Here is a 26,032-nt window from a genome sequence, read left to right as displayed (position 1 = left end):
TTCTGTGGCATATCTGTTAAATAACTTGTAACCAAATACCTGAAAGTCAATTAATGCAGTTTTCAACTACCTGCACAACTTGTTTGGCAATCTGTGGCCCAGGAACAGTTGCGAATGGGCCAAGTATGCATACAACAATTAAGAATGGCAACAACCAAAATGTCCAAGCAAGTTTTACTTAACGTGCTGAATAGTATTAAAAATAGCAATCAAAATTCTGTGCAGCCTGTGTTAAGGACAAAATATGTCCTAAGACTTTACAACATAACTAAAAAAACTGATAAGGTTAAATGTTGAACCATGCAACAAAAACCATGCAACTTTCTTCACTGTTCATGGAAAAAATAATATTGATTTCTATTTTCCAACTTAACTTTGTCTCTAAACCATAGACATTATTACACAGTTCAACAAACCACCTCATGTAAGCCTATTACAGAAACTACAGTTAAAAATCATTATTTTCTGGATTAAAAAGTCTAAAGGCAAATTAATACCATTGTAAATTTGAAATGCAATTCTGTAAAGCATTTAGAGAAGATAAGTTGTGATTTAGGATCCTGACCAAAGATGATATAAGGATAATTCCCTACATACTTTGTTCAGAAAAAGTGAGCGTTGCAAATAATTTCAAACATTTTCGTAAGCAACTGTATCAAATGTTCTAAACTTGAACTATTTCTAATCAATATAATAAAATACACTGGTAGCTGAAATTATAGGACTGAGAATGCAAAAATATACTGCAGTTAGTTCAGGGACAGTTATCTTATGAACTAACCCACCCTCATCCTCTTCAGTGAGACTGGTCATGATAAATTCACCAGAAAGTTAATATATTCGGATCAGGTATGATTGTGATACATTCTACAATGTTTATACAGTGTGCAGTCCTACCTGTTAAGATACTCCTCAATGATTTTCCCATAATTTTTCCAAGAACATGATGGCATACAATGCAGCCTAATCCATAAACTGAGGGAAAGCCACAGCATAACTTGTCTTCTGTCAGAGAGCTGTATTTATCACTGTGCGCGTATGAAAGATTCTTTAGAGACAAACTCTAAAAACAGATTTGAAGCAAAAATCTATAGAAAAAAAGTAGTCAAAATTCACAAGTGAACCATTCTTAAAGGAGTACAAATCTGCATTAAGTTAATCAGTAATTCATTTGTGACCACTCTTATGCCCCAGGTACAGAATACTTTTGTACAATCATTTTTCATTAGTGCTTTATGTAGACCATTAAAATAAACCTGCACTCCGGAATGAATGTAATTAGACAGATTTCCCTTAAAAGCCCTGCATTTTGCTCGATGTTTCTCCACAAAGTTTAAAAACAACAGCCATACAATAACGTAGATATATGTCTGTTGAAATACAAATGTTGTTTGTTATATTTTGTTCTTCTCAAGCAGGTTCCAATCTCCGTTTCTTCATGAACTGTCCCAGTCGGCAAGGACTGGACCTCACTGGGAAAGAAAAGAAAAAGATATTAGATAAACAGCTGACAGTTAAATTAATGCAGTCATTTAGATAAGCGAAGTTCCATTTTAGGAACAAGACCATGCTGCAATCTTCAAAAACCATTTGAAAATACCTGTATTGGGAAACTGAACAGTGTTAAATTTTACAGCAAACTCAAACTGCATAATCAAAAAAATTCTCATTTTATACATTGGGCAGAATAAAAATATCTCAGGGCACGCATGCTGTCTATTCAGATATGGAACATAAGATCTCAAATGGTAAGCAAACCATATGAAGTTCAAGTTAATTGAATTTTGGGTCAATTTCTTTAGAAAAAGACAATTGTATTATTGGATAACTTGGACAAAATTGCAAATTGCAACACCGAATGTGCAGCTCAAAGTTTATACATCAGATGACCAAAAAGTCTAGATCTCAACTTAAAACAATGCAGCTTTGTACTCCCAGCACTTTTTTGTCTGTCTTGATTGCTGTATGTTGAACTGTTAATGCAAGTTTCAAATGTTATGAGCAGAATTGTAGCACTTAAGTGACTTCTTCCATGTCATAGAAATTGACATTCTTACTTAGACCAAGTTGGTATGCATTGTGTGGTTGTTCGTGAGAATTTATCCTTTGTGGTGTTCTGCTCCGTGTCATCATTTGGTGCTGGCCTATGGGAGGTGTAGATGGAACTTGTCCGTGGTAAGGGGCATTTGATTTGTTGTCAATACCACCACCATCCAGAGGGATATCCCAGAATTCAGGATCATCTGTTTCAGAACAAAAAAAAGTTATACCAAAGACCTACTTTTGCCTTGGAATTAAATCTGCATTAACTTCTAGGTATATAATAGGGGATAAAATTTATATTAATGTTTATAACAAAGGAAACATCTTGTCTAAGGAAAAATTCACTTCCCAATTCTATTTATTTTCTTCTTCTTGCCCAAACCCTGAAGTAATTCATTACTGCCTCAAGTAAACTATAGTAATATATAAGCATAAATTTGATTCAATAAAGGCTATTCAGTCCCTCAAACCTACTCTGCAATTTGATAAAATCATAGCTGATATAATTGTCGCTTATATTTTTCTTCATTTTTATGTCTCATGAGGATAGGTGGGAGGAAAAGAGGTTTATGGATAGGCTATGCAATCAGAAATTGGGCAGATGTAGTGCAATGTTGGAAAATGTGAACTTGTCCATTTGGCAGGAAGAATAGAAAGTAGTATGTTAGTTAAATGGAAATTTGGGAAACTTTTAGTCTGAGAAATGGGATGTTTATTGCCAAGAAAGTTGGATTTGAAAACAGGAAAGTTTTGCTACAGTTGTACACTATTTATGAAATCACATGGAGAAACGTGTAGAAAGTTTTACTCTCCTGACTTAGACACTTTTTTAGAAACAGTGCAGAGATAGTTTACTTATCTGATTCTTGGTGAAGGACTTGCCTTCAGAGGAAAGATTGAACCTGTAGTCATGGGAAATTAGAGGAATGAGAGGTAATGTTATTGAAACATACTTGATAAAGTGCTGAACAGATTTTCAAAATAAGGGTTCTCCTCTAAATTCAGGTGAGAATTTTTTTTCTAAGCGTTGTTGTTATGTTGATTTTCTCCCCAGAGAGAGTGAAGATTGGTTTGTTGAATATTTTCAAGGCCTCCTTAGATTCTTGACTGGAGGCACAGGCAACAAAGGAAAAGTAGAGGCCAAAATCAGTTCAACCGTAACCATATCAAGTGACTGCTCTGCCATACACATGCACAGTTACAAACACAAGGGGCCAAATAGTCTACTTATGTTCCTGTAAGACTCATTGACCCAAAAAAACTTTTTTGGTGCACCTTTAATTATAGGCTAGCAAAACAGTTTAGATTTAATACTGCACAATGAGGTGGGTCACTTACTTCAGTGAAAAGGTAGTCTGGGGAAAATCTAACAATGAATATAAAATTCAACTTGGTTGAGTCCAAAGTAATAAATACTAACAAAGCCAATTACATGGGTAAGTGAGACTAAGTTTTGAGTATCTCTCCACCCTTCAGGCTCTCTGTCTGTATTCCTGATGAAGGGCTTTTGCCCGAAATTTCGATTTTACTGCTCTTCGGATGCTGCCTGAACTGCTGTGCTTTTTCAGCACCACTCAAAATATGCAATGGCAGTGAGTGATTTGCCTCAAATTCCTAAAATGATGATTAGGAAAGTTCAATTATGGGGATAACCTATTCGAGAAAAACGTAATTTCCAAGTAAAATTGCTTATAAGTTCATGTGTTGGGGGTGGGGTGTAACATAGGAGCTGTAAATTGAAAAGAAAGTAGTTAGTCAATAAAAATACTGAGCTAGAAAAACTGGGAATCTCTAACTTAAGGCTGCAGCTGTGCAGGAGTGACTCTGCTGAAAAAGTATTAGTAGATGCTATTATAATGAGCATGGTCATTATGAAATTCAAGTCTGAAACTGAACTCTGATGTATTAACAAGAGTAGTAACTGGCTGGTTAAAATGTTCTGGCTGTATACACTGGAAAGTTGTCACCTCACTATTACATAGAAAGATTGTTTTGGTGTAGAAGTAGGTAATTTGTAAACAAAAATAAAATCTAACTTAGGCCTATTACTTTAAGTACTCCTATTAACTATTAGGAAATGAAATCTATTGTACATGAAAGCATTAGGTAATGCAAGTTTAATAATAGAGAATACTGTGAATCTAAATGTCCTGTGTGTCAAAACAAATGCAAAAGCTTTTATGATGTGTCTGCCTTAAAGTAAAGTTGACAGTTTTACCAGACCGTGGGGCACGTGAAACTCATTAGAAACAGACATCTCTGGTTTGACTTGTGGGCCACCAATGCCTCAGGTGATGGGAGAGATTGAAGACTGTCCTTCACAGTAACCTAAACCTGTGTGGGATTTGAACCTATGTTGGCATCACTCTGCCTTAAGCTAACCAACCACTAATATGCTTAGTGAAAATTTAAAAAAAGTCACTGAGCTTAGTTTTCTTCCATGAAGAAAATATCATAGTATGTCAAAGCAACCCTTGATGTTGTGATCATTCTGGTGCCAGAAATTGTTGCGCATGTGCAGTTGCCCCATGCTGCATCTATTGCCAAGTCATTCTTCACACCACTGAAATCTGAGCTGGTGCCAGTTTTGGCTTGTGCACCAGCATATAATGTTGCTCTATCTCTGCCACACCTGCACCACATTTTGTCTTCAATTCATTTATGGGATATGGTCACCATTGTCTTTGTGAGCATTTATCACCCACCTGAATTCACTACATTGTGGATCTGGAGTCAGGTGAGGATGGCAGATGCTTTCCTTTAAGATGATGAGTGAACCCTGATGGGGTTTTTATGAAACTCAAACTACACGGTCAGTATTAGATCACAATTTTTAATTTCAGACTTTATTATTGAAAGCCATTTCCTGCAGCTGGGTGAAACAATCAATCTTTGGGATTTGGAACCTAATTTTTTTTTTCTAGTCAATAGTCTTGTCGGATTTGAAGTGGCAGTGGAGCAGAGCATACCTGTGGTTGAATGATGGCAGGAGTACTACCTGATGAAAGTCTGAGGGGTGAGGCCGAGTCAGGGAAGGAGTGGATTATTGTTAATGTGGAGGCAGGCAGAAATGCTCCAGAGTGTATCTCTCACAAGATGACTGTGACAGGATGGGAATTACTGATTTTGATACAAGTGGATTGGGAGCAACTACTTGTCAAAAACTTTACACTGGAGTGTGGGACTACTATATACCTTTGTAGGAACATGCTGGCCCTGCACATGCACTATTTTCTTTGAGATTCCCACCACTTCGATGTCCATCCAACTGGAAGCCTTCAAGGATCTGAAGTGATTTTAAAGATAAATATCCCATATGCTACCTCATCAGTCAAGATATTGAATACAAAGACAGGGGTCACAGCTGGAGTACAGAACACAGTTCAGGTTGCTACAGTATATGAAGGATGTTGCCTGAATTGGAGCATTTCAGCTCTAAAGACATGAGAGAGGCTACGCTTATTTTCCTTAGAGGAAAGCAGAGTGGGGTACAAAATTGAGGGCCATAGACAGAAATAAACTTCCCTTATTAAAAGCAGTCAGTTACCAGGAGTATAGATTTAAAGGTATGGGACAGGACGTTTTTGATCGAGAGGATGATGCTTATCTTAAAAAAGCATCACATCACTTCAGTCTCTGGCTAAAATCACTTGAAGTACCACAGCAGAAAATGCTGCATGCCAAAATATTGGAAAATGTCAGGATAGATGGTAGATGACTGGAATAGACAAGATGGCTGTAAAACTGACTGACTCTCTGACCTGGTGGGATTTGAAGTCATTTGAATCCAACCAGTGTTCTGGATTATTGGAGCAGTGACGTTACCACGATGTCACTGCTTCCCCTAGAAAAAAAAGTCATTTCACCCAGAGGTTTCTTTGGAATTCAATTGATTGATTAAAAAACTCTTTATATCCATTTCACTAGAAATACTATATTGCCTCAAGTGTACAAGATCAAGCAGAGTGCCACAATTTCTCCACTTCCACAGAAAATATAATTTCCTAGTTGTCAAAAGTCTGTTCCTTTGCTTTGAAATACATTAATAGGATGCCATAATACACAACCCAATGTTGAAGAGGTTCTGCCAACATGGTTATATTCTGCTAGGCTTTTTAGATCTGCTCTACCCTTGAAGCAGGCAGCCTCAAACATTTTGGTTCTGTCAGAGATATTACTAGAACAGGTAAGAAGTGCAGCCTCTTCAGATGTGGTATCACCAAACTCTGCCAGTAAACAAACAATTGGAAAAATGTAAAGTAGTGATAGAAAAGTTTCAAACATCATTCCCTTATAAACTAGGTCTGAGAAGGGAAAAGGTCAATCTATAGCTAACTAGGGAAATTGAATAGTATTAAACAGATCCATGCTGGAGAAGCCCAGCAGGTCTAGCAGCAGCTGTAGAGAGAAACAGAGGCAATGTTGAGCCTGAAATAGGGAACTGAAATAGGTGAAACCCCGGGGAGACGATTGTCATGGTCCTAAAGTAGTAGTGAGTCAAATATGGAGTGTGAATGGGAAACTGGAATAGAGTCATTAGATTCTCCTTTACTCCCCTACTTTTATGTTAGACTGACTGGTAGATTCTGACAGAAGGCGGTCTCCAGCTGGCTGCTAACACATGGTAAAATATTCTATTTTGGAGATACAATTATAACTTAAGGCTTGTGAAAAGAAATCACTTTTCAAAATGGCACTGCACTTTAATCTTCCTGAATAAAAGGACAGGGCCAACAGAGTTATGACAAGCAATGAATAAACTCCTACCAGCTAGGAATTTGTCTTTGGCAAAGTTTTCTTCATAGCTGACTGGTGTGCTGTGATTCAATTGTGGTGTTGATTTAGACTTCTCTGTCGTCACCATAACTAGAAGGAAAATAATAAGCACAGAAGTTAGTTAAAACATTGTAAAGTATCTACAAAGAAGCACACAAGAGGAGAAAAAAGCAACAGATTGTGGAAATTCACAAATGATTCCTCAAGTCAGATGTACAGCGTGGAAACAGACCCTTCGGTCCAACTTGTCCATGCCGACCAGATATCCCAACCTAACCTAGTCCCACTTGCTAGCAATTGGTCCATATCCCTCCAAACCCTTCCTATTCATATACCCTCCAGCTTCCTTTTAAATGTTGCAATTGTACTAGCTGCCTCAGCTTCCTCTGTAGCTCATTCCATACATGCACCACCCTCTGCGTGGAAAAAGTTGCCCCTTAGGTCTTTTTTTTATCTTTCCTCTCTTCCCCCCCCCTGAGCCTATGCCCTCTCGATCTGGACTCCCCCACCCCAGGGAAGTGACTTTGTCTATTTATCCTATCTATGGCCCCCACTATTAGGAGAATGCTGAATAGCAAAATAGAAATTTTAAAACTGGTTTTAAGTTGAAATGCAGAAGTCAGTCAAGTATTTTCAGTGTAGAAGTGTGTTGGAAACAAGGCATTTTGCTGTATGCGTAGGATGTAACTGAACAATATAAAATGTAGTAAAAAATGAACTTAGCCTTTAAAGGGGTAGAATAGTTGACAGTGAGAAATCCCATAAGCTCAAAATTAGAGCTGAAATCAGAGGCTGAAGCCATGTTCACTAATCAGGTACAGAGCTATTTATTTTGTCAAGCATACATCAAGCTCTATTCATTGGTATAAAGAAACACCAGAGATTTATAAGGGAGGTGGAGAAGCAAAAAGTAGTTATGAGAAAAGGCATATAGTTTTTAAAAAGTGGTTTAGAAGAAGAATAGTGCTAATTAGCATGGTGACGAAATATTGTAAAATGAACCTTCCAGCTCAGCGAGCAAACAGGCATCCAGAACCTCAAACTGAGCTTCAAGTCTTCTCAAAACTCGCTTAGAAACAAAGTGAATTTGCACACCGAAGCAAGGGCAGGGAGAAGTATGAAATGAATATCATGCACTGCTTTATAAAAGAGGGTGCTGCTTACCAGACCATGGTAACAGAAGAGGAAACTATATATGTGAAAACATTTGATACAGTGCCACTCAACAGTCCTATTAGGAAAGCTAGAGATCATGGTATAAAAGCACAGTAGCAACATGGATACAAAATTGGTTTGGTCATCTAATTAGAGAAAGGATGTGTTAGAGGTGATAAAACCCAGAACTCCAGTTTGTCACTCTTCAGTTCCATTAATTTCTCTTATTGGTGATTTACTTATCTAATTTTATTTAGACCTGATCCTTGATCATCCTCCTACTGTGAATACTGAAGCAAAAAAAAAATCATTCAGCATATCTGCCCTTTTCCCATGGTCATTGATAATATTCCCACTTTCAACCTTCAATGGGCCAATAGTACTCAAAACAGCTGATTTACCTTCCAAATAAGTATAAAATCTTCTGTCCCTTGCAAGTTTCCTTTAATAATCCTTTTTAACTGCTCTAACAAGCCACTATGCAGGCAAAGCAAAAACCCATCAGCTTCGATGCATGGCAAAATATTTTGTTTTGGTAGTACCATTACAACTTAAGGCTCATGAAAAGAAATTGCTTTTCAAAACGATACCGCCCTTTAATTTTCCTGAATAAAAAGGACACTGCCACCAGAGTGATAAGTCATGAATAAAATTAGCTTAGAATCATTTAGTACAGAAGAGGCCCTTTGGTCAATCAGTTCACCTGGCAAAGGCTATTATGACTGTCCCCTGTCCCACAGCCTTGAATGTTATGACACTTCAAGTGCTCATCCAAATACTTTGTTTAAAAAAAAAATTCCCTCTTCAATTACCCTCCCTGGCACACCATTTCAGATATGAAAGGACGATGGCAATTGATTGGCAAGTGGACTTTGTTCGGTAGAGGCATTGCCATAAAGAATCCACCAGGAAATTGATGATTAGCAGTTGGACTGCCAAGGTGTTTAAAAGTGAACCAGAAATTGATTAAAGGACAGCCGTGCCAATTTTAAGGACTCGTCTGTACAAAACTCAATGTCCAACATTAGAGGTGATGTTCTGCAATTGGACAATACTTGCTAATTAATCTAGAGTTTAAAAATTATTCTGACAATGGTTCAGTATGGCACGTATTAATGTACAGGACCTTATTCGTTGCAGACAGACTACGTATCCACTAGTCTGTTTTAACTCCACAACGTAGGTTATAGTTTTTCTCTGGTTCATTTTAGGGTAATGCCTTGACAAGAGCCAAATTGCCTGGTTTAAAATTTAATCAAAATCAACTGTTAGTCTTCATTACAAGGTGAATTTTCCATGGCAGCCTCTACTGATATTCACTTGTCCTATTATAAAATATTACTTTTCCATTTACTTTGGTATTTTTGTGAATCACCCTAATGCGTATAAGAGGAAAAGCTTGAAAATACCAAGACTTTTTCAGCAATACTCAAGCTCTAAACGATGAAGTGACTCTTTTGGTACAAAGTTGTTATTTACTACATCCATATTATTGAATTACACTAATGCAGAAATACCATTTTTCTTATTCCTAATTACCGAGCATTTTAAAAATTAAATGCTCTGTCAAAACAATGCATTCAAATTTTGACTGACTTCATATGGGACAGTTTGAGAGTTGTTTAAAAAAATCTCAAAGTAACTTTTGATAGCTTTTATGGTTGTACTCTTTGCACAGTTTAATGTCAGGTACCTGGGTGGATGTTTGCTTGTGTCCTACTGGAACTGTCAGTATTCTGTGGTTGTGTCTTGCTTTTTTTTGCCATCTGTTCTCTGAACTCTTGTTGGAGTTGCTTTTGTCGAAGTTTCCGTTGGTATGTGGGATCCAACTCCTGCTCCTGTAGCACGGTTGTTTGGTCAGTGCTGTGGTCTCTACTTCTATGCAATTAGATAATCAACATTATTATTTTCTTCAGCTTCTCCTCTCTTCCCTCCCCAATGACAAACCAGTGGCCCATTACAAGAGAAGCTAAATTGCTGAGTATGCTATTTAAACTGGGATGATTATGCCTGATATGTAGACTCTGATTTTGTGACAGGGTAGTTTGGTTAATCTTGTAGTTTTGTGATAACCATCTTACTGCTTTGAGGTTTCTGATAACTGCATGCCGACATTAGGAATATCAGCCCAGTGGAGTCAAATTTCCATGTTGCAAGTCACTGTACAGGGATAATAGGATTGATAAACAATTTTATATAGCTTGGAAAACAAAGGCTGATATCTAAATATCAATCATGTTTTTTTCCTTTAGGTACTGTCACGATAGCCCCAGATGATTACTGGGAAACTCTGGATTGGAGAGATGACTTTACGTTTGCTCGCTGAGCTGGAAGGTTCGTTTTCAGATGTTTTGTCACCATACTAGGTAACATCTTCAATGAGCCTCCAGACAAAGCATTGCTGATGATTTCTGCTTTCTATTTATATATGGTTGGGTTTCTTTGGGTTGGTGATGTCATTTCCTGTTCTTTTTCTCAGGGGATGGTAAATGGGATCCAATTCTGTATGTTTGTTGATAGAGTTCTGGTTGGAATGCCATGCTTCTAGGAATTAGAGTGTCTCTGTTTGGCTTATCCTAGTCAAAGTGGTGTCCTTCCTTATCTGCATGTAAGGATACTAGTGAGAGAGAGTCATGTCATTTTGTGGCTATTGATGTTCATGGATCCTCGTGGCCAGTTTTCTGCGTGTTTGTCCAGTGTAGTGTTTGTTACAGTCCTTGCATAGTATTTTGTAAATAACATTAGTTTTTGCTTGTTGTCTATACAGGGTCTTTCAAGTTCATTAGCTGCTGTTTTAGTGTGTCGGTGGGTTTGTCTGCTACTATGATGCCAAGGGGCCCCGAGTAGTTTGGCAGTCATTTCCGTGATGTCTTTGATGTAGGGGAGAGTGGCTTGGGTTTCTGGGTGCATTTTGTCTGCTTGTTTGGGTTTGTTACTGAGAAAAATCGGCAGACTGTGTTCATTGGATACCCATTCTTTTTGAATACACTATAGGTAATTTTGTCCTCTGCTCTGCATCCCAACATCCACAAACAAAGCTGCATATCACCATTTCAATGAGACACCACACACTGTAACAGAGGATAATCACCTATACAGTGTATTCAAAAAGAAGGGAACCCAATGAACACAGTCCTCAGATGTCTCAGCAACAAACCCAAACAAGCAGACAAAAATGCGTCCAGAAATCCGAGTCACTCTCCCCTGCAAGAAAGACACCTCTGAAATGACTGCTAGACTCCTCGGACCCCTTGGCATCATGGTATCTCACCAATACAATAAAACAGTAGCTAATGAACTTGAAAGACCCTATACAGACAACAAGCAAAACACCATGCAACAGCTATGACAAGGCTCCCCCCTCACCTCCCTCCAAGGCCCCAAAGGAAACTTCGATATCCGCCACAGATTCACCTGCACCTCCACACACATCATCTATTGCATCCTCTGCACCCGATGTGGCCTCCTCTATATTGGGGAGACAGGCCGGCTACTTGCGGAGCGTTTCAGAGAACACCTCTGGGACACCTGGACCAACCAACCCAACCACCCTGTGGCTCAACATTTCAATTCCCCCTCCCACTGCACCAAGGATATGCAGGTCTTTGGACTCCTCCATCGCCAGACCACAACAACATGACGGTTGGAGGAAGAGCGCCTCATCTTCCGCCTAGGAACCCTCCAACCACAAAGGATGAACTCGGATTTCACCAGTTTCCTCATTTCCCCTCCCCCCACCTTGTCTCAGTCAAATCCATCGAATTCAGCACCGCCTTCCTAACCTGCAATCTTCTTCCTGACCTCTCCGCCCCCACCCCAGTCTGACCTATCACCCTCACCTTGACCTCTTTCCACCTGTCCCATTTCCGACACCCCTCCCCCAAGTCCCTCCTCCCTACCTTTTATCTTAGCCTGCTGGACAAACTTTCCTCATTCCTGAAGAAGGGTTTATGCCCGAAACGTCGATTCTCCTGTTCACATCTCCAACACATTTTCAGCAACAACTATGACAAACAGGCAGAAAACTAGGCACAAAATAACATGACCCTCTCTCACTAGTATCCTTACATACAGATAAGGAAGGACACCACTGACAAGGACAAGCCAAACAGAGACACTCCAGAATTCCTAGAAGCATGGCATTCTAACCAGAACTCTATCAACAAACACACAGACTTGGACCCCATTTACCATCCCCTGGAGAAAAGAACAGGAAATGACATCAACCAAAAGAAACCCAAACATATAAATAGAAAGCAGAAATCAGCAATACTTTGTCCAGAGGCTCACTGCAGATGTTACCTCGTATAGTGACAAAACATCTGAAAATTAACTTTCCAGCCCAGCAAGCAAACCTCCATCCAGAACCTCAACCTGAGCTACAAATTTTAAAACTCACATGACTGCTTGTGAGTTTAACAAGAGGGTCACTATGCCTCAAGCAAGATTGTCCTATCTTCTCAAAGGTCAGCCTCGGCTTGGATGAAAATTGAATCCATGCTCCTAGTATTATGAACCAGCTGTCTAAAACAACCGTGCTAGCAGACTTCCATATATTTAACAAAAAACTGAAATATATCCACTGATAACTGAACATGACACAACAGGGTGCACAAGCTTTTTCTATTTCCGGTGTCCAAGTTGGAAGTTACTATTTTTAAAAAGTTGGTTGAATTTTCAAATAGATTAGTGATAAAAGTACTGCATATTAACTTGGCTCCAACTAATGCAATCTTACTCGTTTTCACATAGATTGTAGATATGCAACTATATTATATGCCCCTTAATTAGTTTACCTTCAAGATAAACAATTGTTACCGCAACAGGTCAGATTTCATAAGCTTACAACTTTCAAAGAATGATGAACGATCATGTTAGGTCCTCATAGTTGCTAAAAAAAACACAACAACTTGATACAGTTTGCTCTTTCTGCATTCAGCATGTTAAACGCTTACCCATACATTAAAAAATGATTGAGTACTCAGTTATCAGTAGTTGGGAACGTGCTTATGACACTTATATACTATGGCATAAAACGACAATGCAGGCAGCAATGCGTGATCAGACAATCCAATGATTTGACAAACCAAAGCACAAGTCAATCTCATCCGTTACATGAAATGTAGATAAACGCCAACCGTGAGAAGTTGCAGTTTCCTTGTATCACAACTTCCTTCGTTTCTGATAACTCTTCTTTAGCATCTTGTGGAGAATGTGAAGCAAGAGTAGATAGAGGCTGCCTCTGAGCCTGTAACATGCTGCTGTATCTGGCTTTCTGCACTAAAGGTTCATTGTCCCTTCTTTTAGCATCCGCCAAGTGAAAATCTGATTGCTTTAAAAAAAAGTTTGTCCATAAATGAAAGACACAAGTAAATGAATCAATAAACTATTTCAAGGTTCTAAAAGTCCTTTCACCTTCATATATCCCAACTGCAAGAATATCTTCATTTGCTTTTATGTACTTTCCATTCTCAGCTTAAAACTACAGTCATGTCTGTGCTCAGATGGTTTCTTTCTGACAAGGCTGCATTCAGAGGTGCGCAATATTGGCCCAAGAATTGGTGGGCTTGGAGGAATAAGAGGGGAAAAAAAAACGATCGTTTGACATCTAGTTGTGATTAATATGCAGCCCTCATATTGCCACTGTAGGGCTTTTGGAAAGATAGAACCCTGCTCAACCTTATACAGTTAAACAGTGAAGAGTTAGTTACATTAAGGGCAATTAGTGTAAAGAAATCTCTACCGTAGTGCATTACAATGTCTTAAAGACCGAAAAAAGTTTGATGTACTTGCTATTCTAGTCTTGCCTTATTCCTTGCAAATAACTTAGTGACAGAAAAGTTGAAATAAAAAGGGTGGAGCAAGAAACCAAAATACCATCTTGATGAAAAAGGGGTGTACTGTAAAATTTAAATTTGATGAAATAATATCTGCACATTGTAACAATAATTAGAGGCTTAACATGTTTTGATAGTGAAGAATAGTCTCCAAGGTTAAATGGAACGAATCATGCAACTTGCAAATTCGTCTTTACACAAGACCTTGGACAGCTAAAGAGAGCCTCTGAGTCACTCTGCAATGTTGCAAGTTATTTATAGGTTACAGATAATGGCAGTAGGCAGAGTTCACAACGGATAGATTCAGGCTCCTAAAGTCTCCAAAAGCTGTCAAACAGACTATTGTAAATGTTTCTACTATAAGCTTTTGATTTACTGCTAAAATGAAATATATGGGATAAAGAACAAAAACAATATTATTACCCCTATGCAAGGCCAATGTGTTTCAGAGAATGGCAAATAATGGAATAGCTGATCTCGCAATCGAGATTCAAGCCAAGGCTCTCTGACCGGTCTTCAAATCCCATGGGAGCTGGTAGAATTTAAATTCAGTTAAATATACGATGAGAACTAGTGCCATTAAACTAAACTATCAACTATTATCAGAAAATATCTATCTGCTTCACTAATGCTCTTTAGGGAGGAAATCAGTCGTCCTTACTTCTATGAACTACATTTCAAGATTACAAGTTAACAGACTTAAAAAGGAGAGTGATAAACATGAAGGCAAAAACTAAGCAGGCAATATTAACATCCAACACACCCATCATTATGGTAGGAACTGCACTTCAGAACCACACAATTATGCAAAGGCTTAAATCCTTACCTGTCTGGGTAGCTTATTGACTAGTTGCAGATACTCTTTATCCAGAATACAATTACCCAAGACATTGCCAAAGGATCTGAAAAGCAAAACAATAAATATTGTGCCATTTGTGCTGAACAAACATACCAGCTAGAAGGAATAGGATCAACAGATACACGAATGTCACTACCCGCAAGTTCCCCTTGAGGCTAAACACTTGATTTGGTCTATAATCGCTACTCCTCTACTGTCACTGGGTCCAAAACTAGCAATTCATTTCCGAATAGCACTGTTGGTATGCCTACATCTCAAGAACGAATGATGAAAAAAAAAAGCTAGTTTTTTTCCTATTTGTTTTTTTTTCAGAATTAAATTAGACATGCAAACCTCTATGCCATGGAACTACAAGTTTGGCACGAGGGAACAAAAATCAAACCTCGCTTGCACCTAATGTATAGATTACTGGGGTCTACAAAAAGTGTGGAAAGGACTGAGGGAAAAGAAAAATCAAACTAAAGACAAAATACCTTGAACTCATGAAACTTTTTTAGCTGTGTCTAAAAAAAACTTCTTTCAGAGACAAATATTGACTCTGTTTGAAATAAATATAAAACTTAACAGGTTAAATGCTGGAACTAATAGTTGTGAAATGACAAAGAGCAAGTGCTCAAATACTTCAGAGATCGCTTCAATCCATCAGTGACTGCTTCCTTTCTGGCTTTCTCCAGTGACAGTGCCTTGGATTTCAGTCCCTCACTCACTCCATAGCCAACATCTTCATGGAAAGATCCATCCTGATTTTCAAAAACAAAATAACTGTAGGTTGTATCCATCAGAGCGAGGAAAGGTCTTAACTTTTATAATCAAAAAGGAAACTCCATACCTTGAGTTGGACCTTAATAAATGCACTAACACCGACGTAAAATTTTCCATTAATGAGATCCACAAAATCTGAAACGTAGAAATATTTTTTTAAAAAAAACTTGCCGTGGCAACTTTTGCAATCACTGGATATCCCAAAAGCACTTTAGTTCACTCTTGTACAGTAAGAAACAATTTCCATATTGCAAACCAGCACAATAGAAAAATGTAGGTAATCAGCTACTTGTTTGAACAAGACAAAACTTTTCTTTTTGAAAGTGTGATGGCACCTTTTGCACCCATCGAATTGATGAGATTTCTGTTTCAGGCAATCCATACTAAAATCTTACAATCACATTTGGAGTGTGAAAAGGTGTGTGGCTCTTTTAGAAATCCATTAACTGATCAAACTTTGAAGTCAAACTCACTAAACTACAGATGTTTTGTACTTAAGGCTGTAGTGCAACAACTCAATCCACCACTTCTCCAGTCACTATCCCAAATGCTCTTCTCCCTCCATCCCACTGCAGTTTTGGATGCATGGCAATTAGACCTCTGACAGTGAACGACACCCTCAGAACTGTAATATTGTATTGTCAGTCTGAGTTAGTGTGTTCAGATTCTGCTATAGGACGTGGACCCACAACCTTCTGAGGGCAAGAGTGCTACAGCATAACAATGAGTGACTTTAAAGTCCAGAATATTACATATAACAATTAGATCTATTCCAGTTACACCCACTCAATAGCTAGAATCATTCGATGTCTGTAGTTGTGTCACGGTTAATTATTCACGAAATTTTATGTAGTGTTTCTTTGGTGAAATTCATATCTGATGTCAACTTTCATAAACCTAATTTTAGGTTTAGCTCTAATTTGATAATCCATCCATTAATACTACAGGGATCAAGATAAAAATAGAATTCAATATGGCAATGACTTGGACAATCCATGAAATTAATCTTCCATATATAACAGCATTTTTTCTAACAATTAAAACTCACCAACATTTTGTTGTGAGATAGAATGGGACCATCCATTATAACCAAAGACTTCATTAGCGAGGTTGACAATCTTGTGACCTTCAATGTAGCAGACCTAACGAAATTAACAACCAGCACAGATTAAGTTAATTCGACAAAAAAGGAGGTAAAAAGGTTCTTTGAATAGCATATAAAGAGGCAGATGTCATTTACAAACAGGTAATGTGATATTATAGTAGTAATGAAATGCAGAGTTTTGACAATCCTAAATCCATTGTACCTCAGACTGCTTAGTTTGCACAACGATGGAAAATTTCAAACCAGGTTAGCATGCCAATGCTCAGTTTAGGTTCCACTCGGGCCACCTGGCTCTTGCTGGTCTTGGTTCAACATTGACAAAAGGAAGTCGAATTCCAGGGAGAGGCAAGACTGTGTTTGACATCAAAGCGGCATTTAACAGTGATATTGGGATGTCTTAGCCAAACTGGAGTCATTGGAAATGGGGGGGAAAAAGCAAGCGTTGTTGTTGAGCCCAATTGTCTCAGTTATAAGATATTCCTTGGGACAGTCTTCGGCTCAAACATCTGATTTCATCAATAACCTTGCTTCTGTCAAGAGGGCAGAGTGGAGATGTCTGCTCACCATTACAGAGAGTGTTCAGTAATGTTCAATTTTCAGGCTTTAGCTAAGGTATGATAATTACCATTCACACTACACAAAAGCAAAGTAATGACCATCTCAAAAAAAAAAATCCTTGTGACATTCAACAGTACTACCAACAACAGCCTGGAATTACAATTGCTTCAGAATCTTCAGTGGATGTGATATACAAATACTGTGGTTACAAAGAACTGCTTAGATAACAGGAATTTGGAAGCACAACTCCATGAAGCTTATTCACCATCTACAACACACAAGTCAGAAACTACAAAGTACTTTCCACTTGTATGGAAGAGTTCAGTTCCAGCAGCAGCAGCAACAACAAAACAGATTACTTGATTGAAAGCCTGTTGATATTTAGTCACTTTGCCAATGGCGCACTCACAGTAGTGATTACCATCTGGACTTTAATGAAACCTTTGACAAGGTTGCTTATAGTAGAATGAGGAAAGTTAGATCATATGGGATTCCAGGAGAGCTCATCAATTTGATACAAAATTGGCTCAAAGATAGGAGACAGTTGGGAGGTGGAGTTTTCATACAAAACACACCATACATACAGCTACAACATCATTGTCACTGGAACTCCTGGAAACCTTTCCTGAACAGTGAAGGAGACACCAGACTGTCTTCAACAACTCAAATCTCTTACTTTCCACCCTCATATTTTCATGCATCTTCGTGTACCAACTGTTGTGTGCCATACTTAATGCCATGGATGTCTTAGCCAACAAGACTATTTCATAAGGAAATAGCTCCCCCCCCCACCTTGGTATTTCCTGCATTATAATTAAGGATCTCAGCTGCTGCAATCTCTCCAGCTCAACTTTTTGTGCAGTATGAGACTGGCGAAACTTCTACACAATCTTAGTGTTAGCATTTTCCATGTGAACTCAAGATAGAGGCACATGACTAACTTCTCAAATCCCTGAGAAATTCAACCACAGAAGCAATCAAAGTCAACCCTGCAAGTGGAATAGACAAGGAGGATGCAAAGTGTGGGAATGTGTTGAAGAGAGGCAAGCTGCTCAATTATTTGGGGAGGGGCTATGTGTATAACAGAATCTGCAAAGGGCTATGAGGAAAGCTGCAAAGAAAAGCAAAAGAAAACTTGTCATTACAAAGGGATACTCCGCTACCTAGGAGCCAAGAAAACTTAATTAATAAGGCAATAAATTCCTTACACATTAAATGTAGAATCTCTACCTTAGGATAGTGTTCAGGAGTTACACTATGGAGGGAATGGAGTGTACTTGCTATTTTATTAAGTATTGTCCACTTTTTAAAAATAGTATCTCTGATTAAAGTGTTAAAATCTTAAGCTTTTCTGTACATATGTTGAAAAATGCAAAGTCTATAACCCACAAAGCTTGGGACATCAGAGCCAACAGCAGCACTGAGGTCTAATTTCTGTCTCGATCCCTGGTGACCTCACCAGTTTGTTGGAAGTGTGCTTCAGGTGATGGCTTTTGTGCAGATAAAAGTATGTCAGTTAAATGGTCCCAGGAATGAAAAGCTTAACATAGGAGTACTGAGACTATATTTGGAGTCTAGAAGGATAGTGGAGAAGGGGGTGGGAGTGGGGGTGGGGGAAAGAGATCCTTATCGAAAGATACAAAATATGAATGATCTGGAAACAGTAGACTTTGGGAAGATGTTTTCATTGGTAGGAGAGACTAGGAGTCAAGGGCATAGCCTTAGAGTAAAGGGAAGACCTTTTCGAATGGCAATAAGGAGAAACTTCTTCAGCCAGAGTCAGAGTCAGTGATGAATCTATGGACTTCATTGCCACAGCAGGCCGTGGAGGCCAGTTTTGAGATAGATCAGTTCTTGAATATCAAGGGTTACAGGGAGAAAGCAGAAAAATAAGGTTGAGAAACTTATCAGCCATGATTGAATGGTCTAATTTCTGCTTTTATGCCTTATGGTCTTATTGTAAAGAAAGAATTGGCATAAATTGTCAAAAGTTAAGTATTGTCTAAAATTCAATGCTTTCCTTGTGTTTTTGTGACTTTAGATTTAATGGAGAGCGCTGATTGAGGATATTGATGAATTCTAATTCAACTTGTCAATGTTGAGATTGTGCCATGGTCAATACAAATTGAGAAGGCATTGTATGACCACTTCACCTAATAAATTAGTTTGAGAGAACAAAAAAAAAGGAGCTTCAGAAAACAATATATCGTCTGAAAAAAAAAACCACAAGAAAAGCCCTCGGTTTTTTTTGGCTTCAGACATTCCAATTGAGACCTAATCGGAGACCTGTAAAAGGTTAAACTCAACTTCCTTTTGCTTTCATTGTCTCAATTTATAGAAAGATAGCATAGGTCAGACGATGATAGTTTTAAATTGGGTTACACAAAAAGTGTTAAGATTCTATAGATTATGAGTATGCTGGATATAAACAGAAGCTGGACATAATTGGTGTAAAATCCAAAAGCAAACCAAAAACAAAGGGTAAGACTAATAGAAATTATGGAAATGACAAGTGGAAATCAGAAAATAAAGGCACACAAGTGGATTGAAGATGTAGGAATATGCAATTTAAGAACTGAGGAGTGATGAGGGTAGAAAGTTAAAGATATTTTATTAAATTATACATGTATAATTTGCAAACATCACTAGACAGACATGGAAGAATAGTGCAGTAAACAATTTTAAAGTCTAAATGTACAGATCACCTGTTTAAATAAAAAAAAATCAAAAGTATCAACATGTATTGCAGTTGATCCACACTGGCAAAAGAACAATGCATTAAAAGGCTACCAACTGTTGTACAGTAGCAACAAAGAACTAGAACTTAAAAGGATATTTGGAAAGAACAGAGAATCAGACTATAGTAGCACAATGTTATTGTCGAGTGTGCCACTACAGTCAGCACAAAAAAGGTGATAGGAAAGAAAAGGCTGCACCATGATAAAAGTGAAGGCAAAGAGGAAGACTCAAATCCCTAAACTAAGTGAGGGACATGAAGGTGGACAATGTACAAATAGTAGGGCAGAAGTTTAGTAGTTTTCTCTAACACAAGAATATAAATAGGCATGAGGAAGGAGGAAGAAGCATTGTTTCCCGTATGAAGTCCAGAGAGGGGTGATAGGGTAAATGCAAAGGGTAGGATAAACAAGATAAGGGACATGATTTGGAGATGCCGGTGTTAGATTGGAGTGTACAAAGTTAAAAATCACAACACCAGGTTATAGTCCAACAGGCTTAATTGGAAGCACTAGCTCCTTCATCAGGTGGTTGTGGAGTACACAATTGTAAGACACGGAATTTATAGCAAAAGTTTACAGTGTGATGTAGCTGAAATTATACACTGAAAAAAATACCTTCATTGTTTGTTAAGTCTCTCACCTGTTAGAATGATCATGTTAGTTTCACTTTTCATATGTAAATCACTTGCAGAATTACATTGTACTTTGCTGAAAAACTGCATGAATCCATGCAAGATTCTGTTAACTCACTTTAAGATTAGAATCTATCTAACCAAACATTATGGCACAGACAATACACAGGGGGCCAACACCCTCAACACATTATCTGGGTTGACACCAATTGTTAAAGTTAACCTGAGAATGTAACTTTTAAAAAACGTTTTATGATTTACACATGAAAGAAGTGAAACTAACATGGTCATTCTAACAGATGAGAGACTTAAACAATTAAAGATATTTTCTCAACGTATAATTTCAGTTACATCACACTGTAAACTTTGGCTATAAATTCTGTGTTTTACAATCGTGCACTCCGCAACCACCAAATGAAGGAGCAGTGCTCTGAAAGCTAGTGCTTCCAATTAAACCTGTTGGACTATAACCTGATGTTGGGTAATTTTCAAGACGAGGGAGTTTGTTTTTGAAGTTGAGAAATACTCTTCTAACAAATCACAAATAGAAATTGGATAGAAAACATGATTTTGGGTAGCACGGTGGCTCAGTGGTTAGCACTGCTGCCTCAGAGCGCCAGGCACCTGAGTTCGATTGCACCCTCGGGCGACTGTCTGTGTGGAGTTTACACATTCTCCCGGTCAGCGTAGGTTTCCTCTGGGTGCTCTGGTTTCCTCCCACAATTCAAAGATCCGCAGGTTAGGTGAATTGGCCATGCTAAATTGCCCATAATGTTCAGGGATGTGCACGTTAGATGCATTAGTCAGGGGTAAATGTAGAGTAATAGTGTAGGGGAATAGGTTTGAGTGGGATACTCTTTGAATGGTTGGTGCAGACTTGTTGCGGTCAAAGGGCCTGTTTCCACACTGTTGCGATTCTATGAATCAGCATCTAGTGGCCAGTTTTAGTACTGTTGACACAGACACAGATCAGCCATGATGAAATTGAACGGTGAAACAGGCTCAAGGGGCTAAATTGTTACTTCAATTTTGTATGTTTAAAAGTTTGTATCTAAATTTTTTTTTTTAATTGCAGATTAAAAATATACTGTTTGAACTACAAGCTCTGTCAAAATATCAGATAAAATAGCATATCTAGATCTGTGGTCCGATCTATATGAACTTCAGTAAGGCGTTCGACAAGGTTCCCCATGGCAGACTGATTAGCAAGGTTAGATCTCATGGAATACAGGGAGAACTAGCCATTTGGATACAGAACTGGCACAAAGGTAGAAGACCGAGGGTGGTGTTGGAGGTTTGTTTTTCAGACAGGAGGCCTGTGACCAGTGGAGTCCCACAAGGATCGGTGCTGGGCCCTCCACTTTTTGTCATTTACATAAATGATTTGGATGCGATCATAAGAGGTATACTTAGTAAGTTTGCAGATGACACCAAAATTGGAGGTGTAGTGGACAGCGAAGAGGGTTACCTCAGATTATGACAGGATCTGGACCAGATGGGCTGACAAGTGGCAGATGGAGTTTAATTCAGATAAATGAGAGGTGCTGCATTTTGGGAAAGCAAGTCTTAGCAGGACTTATACACTTCATGGTAAGGTACTCGGGAGTGTTGCTGAACAAAGAGACCTTGGAGTGCAGGTTCATAGATCCTTGAAAGTGGAGTCCCAGGAAGATAGAATAGTGAAGGCGGCATTTGGTATACTTTCCTTTATTTGTCAGAGTATTGAGTACAGGAGTTGGGAGGTCATGTTGCGGCTGTACAGGACATTGGTTAGGCCACTTTTGGAATATTGCGTGCAATTCTCGTCTCCTTCCTATCGGAAAGGTGTTGTGAAACTTGAAAGGGTTCAAAATGATTTAAGGATGTTGCCAGGGTTGGAAGATTTTGCCTTTAGAGAGAGGCTGAATAGGCTGGGGCTGTTTTCCCTGGAGCGTCGGAGGCTGAGGGGTGACCTTATATAGGTTTACAAAATTATGAGGGGCATGGATAGGATAAATAGACAAAGACTTTTCCCTGGGGTTGGGGAGTCCAGAACTAGAGGGCATAGGTTTAGGGTGAGGGGGGAAAGATATAAAAGAGACCTAAACGGCAAATTTTTCATGCAGACGGTGGTACGTGTATGGAATGAGCTGCCAGAGGATGTAGTGGAGGCTGGTACAATTGCAACATTTAAGAGGCATTTGGATGGGTCTATGAATAGGAAAGGTTTGGAGGGATATGGGCTGGGTGCTGGCAGGTGGGACTAGATTGGGTTGGGATATCTGGTCAGCATGGATGGGTTGGACCGAAGGGTCTGTTTCCATGCTGTACATCTCTATTACATTATTGATTGATCATGACTCATTTGTTCACATAATGAAATCTGACTTCTCAAGATCTGTTAAAAAAGAAAAACAAATACTTTATGTAAAAGCAAAAATTGCACAAAGGGTTTCCTTCAGGATCAGGTGATGTCAGAAACAAGTGTCTTATTTACCTTTTGCCCCCCGCCTGCTGGACGTTGACTGATGTATTCCGGTCCCAAACGCCTTTGCAAAGCATTCTGGATCGCCTGATATTCGTCAGCAGTGAACTGGTACTGCAAATGAATTGACATGATGACAGTTGTTAATTAGACATGTTCAACTGGTGCATGCATCAGTTCTCATTTAAAAAAAAATTAAATCCGAGTTCTTATGTTTAGGATATTGTGGTTTACTTCTGAATATCTCAGCAAACAATAGCACAGATTGGCAGGGTAAGGTTGTCACATTTGATTTCAAGCATTCGGGTACAATAATTGTCCTCATTATCCTCAGGTTCAAGACAGATTACCAGACAACAGTTCCAGCTTGCTGGCCTCAGGTACAATGGACTTTCAGTTAAATGACATGCAGATAGGCACCTTCTATTTTCTTTGTGAAGGCTCTCATTATGCCAAGATAATGTTCAAAGTATGGTCAGTTTGACTTCCCGTGGATTGCGCTGCAGACAGCAGGTGGCTGCTAGTCTGGGGAGATGTTAAAATGATTAACAGGGTATCCAAGTGAGCTCAAGATCTTTCAAGAGCTAAAAGGATCATTACAAATACAAACTGAAATTTAAAGTCTGTTAGAATGGCCTAAAGTATTCTTCTGCTTCTTCCAGTGTGCATCTTAGAACTTCGTCTGTTAAGCTTCACTGGTTAGGAGAAAGTGAGGACTGTTCACTGATCATACATCAACATTTTTAGTTGTTTGAATTGTACCCTATTGTGAAAACTTTTGCTTCAATTATTGAGTTCTTAGTAAAAAAAAAAGTGGAGTGGGTGGGGAGCAATTTAGTCTCCTGCAAGCTAACAAAATCTCTCAAAGAAACTCAAAAGGCAACCAAGGGAACCAGATCTGATTTACTAGAATTGTAATCTTATAGAAATTATGTGCAAAGGCAGCAATTTTGAAATCCAAACCTTTGATTTATAAAACAAAAATCAATTCACCATATGTGATGTGATATTTACTTAAAAAAAAGCTGAAGTTTATTGTGCAAAAGAAAAACAAACCAAGCTGTCTATACATTTTCCAATTTGAAAAAATCTAACAAACATCAAAGCATCGTATGTTCTGGTTGGTGCTGTTATCAGTTATCACACTAGTGTCTGAGGCCTTTGAAATAAAAACAGTAGCTTTCACTCCAAATTCAGCAAAATGGCTTTCTTTTCAGAAATGAAGTATCAGCTGGGCAGCTTGCTCTTAGCAAGTTTCCCCCAACTGAACCAGATACAAACAGCACTACTTCAAGCCAATTGGGATCGATCGTAAAGCAAGCATGCACCATCAGTCACAGAAAATACAGGAAACTTGATTAATAAATCTCCTGTGTCCACAGTGAACTTCGTCACCCCAAAGATATTTCCACAATCCTTTCCCGAAGCAATATTAAGAGATCTTTGCAATCTATAAGTAACATTTAATATAGAAATTATCAAGTCCATGCTTTTATCCAAAATTTAGATTGTGCAGAAAATTTCACATGTATAGACTTTTGATTTTGATAGGGGTTCAGTTTAGTGGTAAAAATGTTCTTTTAGAACAGTTGACCGCTGACCAAATATTGTGGGAAAGTAGTAATTTCCAACTACTTCTGTGCTACAAAATTGGAAATTCTGCACTGAGACAGAGAATGGAGGATTCCACTACTGATTCTCAATGATCGAGTCTCATCTTAGATACTTGTAAAAAGAGGGAGTTCATTGAGATGTTCTGAGTTGGGTTGGATTTGTTGCTCAAGACAAAAATGTTGCAGTTAAAAGCAGAGTGTGATGACAGCTGGAAGTGAATGAACCCAAGATATGGACAGGATTGATTAATTGGTATTTTCAGGACTCAAGTAATACTTATGCAAAGCTTTGTCTTAAAACTAGGAATAGATAATTTGAACTCACCATGATATGGATGGTTCTGATGAGTATGATGAGAATGAACAGTATGAAAATATTGTATTAGCTGGTGAAAATTTAAGTTAGGTCATGAGTAGCTCATTCATTATTGTGCTGAATCAGATAGTGGTTGCACCTTAACATTGTATGGGGTTGACTGGCTAAACAGTTATTTGCAAAACTCTGACAAGACAAATAAAAGCACAAAATTCATGGCTTTACCAAAAACAAATGCTTTGTCAATCTCATCTTCTCTTTTTCCAATTGAATGATAGTACCCCACTCAGGCCATGTAGGTGCTGATGGAATTACATACTCTGACTATCGTACATTGAATGACTTTTTTAAAAAAAAGATGTGAATGTATTTTGTCCCCATAGATATTCCACAAGTTAGAATCAGGAGAAAGGATCTGATAATTCAAGGGGTAGATGCCAATACATGCACTACCTTTTCATGTCCATCATAATCAGTTCAAGGGGTAGATGCCAATACATGCACTATCAGATCCTCTCCCCTGATTCTAACTTGTGGAATATCTGTGGTGAGGATGATGATGAGATCATTGCTATCATTCCTGATTGAAGGGGGCATGTCCAAAATGCTGACTGTCCTGCTCCTTGCATGCTGCCTGCCCTGCTTTGCTTTTTCACTATCACACTTTTGGACTCAAAGTGAGGGCTGGAGATCAATCTCATCATCTGCCTAATAGTGTATTGGCCAGAACAGTTAGATAACTGAAGGAAGGCCACAATGATGGAGAGGAACAAGTCAGTCTTACCGGCAAATATAAAAAAACATTGAATTTCCAAGAGGCAAGGGTTGAGTGGTTTGGCACAAGGGAGCACAGAATTGAAAACAAAGAAATATCTTGTGATTCACTGCATAAATCTGAATAATAAGTCAAGGAGGAAAAGACTGTAGAGTGGAAATCATTGACATTATGAATATTTGAGGTAATAGTACCACTGCCTGCAGTATCCCACTAGTCACTGCCTACCATTCAGAAAAGGCCCAATTATTCCTAGTGAAGGTGGTATGTCCATTGAAGATTGTATAGATAATTGTTCTGAGATAATGCAAACAACTTGAGTGGGAAAAGGAGAGAGATTGACTTTGCTGACTGAAAACAAATGCTAGAGGGAAATAAAATCACAAATTAAAAATGACT

The 26,032-nt window shown here is 38.5% G+C and overlaps 1 protein-coding gene across 4 annotated transcripts in view; it reads right to left on the bottom strand.

The window, feature by feature from the left end:
• Nucleotides 1-160: 160 nt before the first annotated feature.
• rad52 (RAD52 homolog, DNA repair protein) overlaps nt 161-26,032 on the bottom strand; it is a 28,731-nt gene continuing 2,859 nt past the window's right edge. For 2 of the 4 annotated variants that reach the window (XM_087997341.1, XM_087997342.1), the window contains exons 2-10: nt 22,942-23,043; nt 16,481-16,574; nt 15,500-15,567; nt 14,638-14,713; nt 13,113-13,306; nt 9,668-9,852; nt 6,811-6,909; nt 2,058-2,243; nt 161-1,472 (exon numbers count right to left, since the gene is read on the bottom strand). In XM_087997341.1, the coding sequence (XP_087853467.1) occupies nt 1,411-1,472; nt 2,058-2,243; nt 6,811-6,909; nt 9,668-9,852; nt 13,113-13,306; nt 14,638-14,713; nt 15,500-15,567; nt 16,481-16,574; nt 22,942-23,043 (1,066 nt within the window). In that variant the 3' untranslated portion in view covers nt 161-1,410. Of the gene's footprint in view, nt 1,473-2,057; nt 2,244-6,810; nt 6,910-9,667; nt 9,853-13,112; nt 13,307-14,637; nt 14,714-15,291; nt 15,411-15,499; nt 15,568-16,480; nt 16,575-22,941; nt 23,044-26,032 lie in introns of all 4 variants that reach the window. The other 2 variants (XM_043709305.2, XM_043709306.2) reach the window with 2 other exon arrangements.

The sequence above is a fragment of the Chiloscyllium plagiosum genome, unplaced genomic scaffold (genome assembly GCF_037043375.1).
Source record: "Chiloscyllium plagiosum isolate Xiang-an unplaced genomic scaffold, Cpla_swu_hap1 HiC_scaffold_19, whole genome shotgun sequence".
NCBI lineage: Eukaryota > Metazoa > Chordata > Chondrichthyes > Orectolobiformes > Hemiscylliidae > Chiloscyllium > Chiloscyllium plagiosum.
Note: the sequence above shows the minus strand (reverse complement) of the source record. Positions and strands in the feature narration are given on the sequence as shown.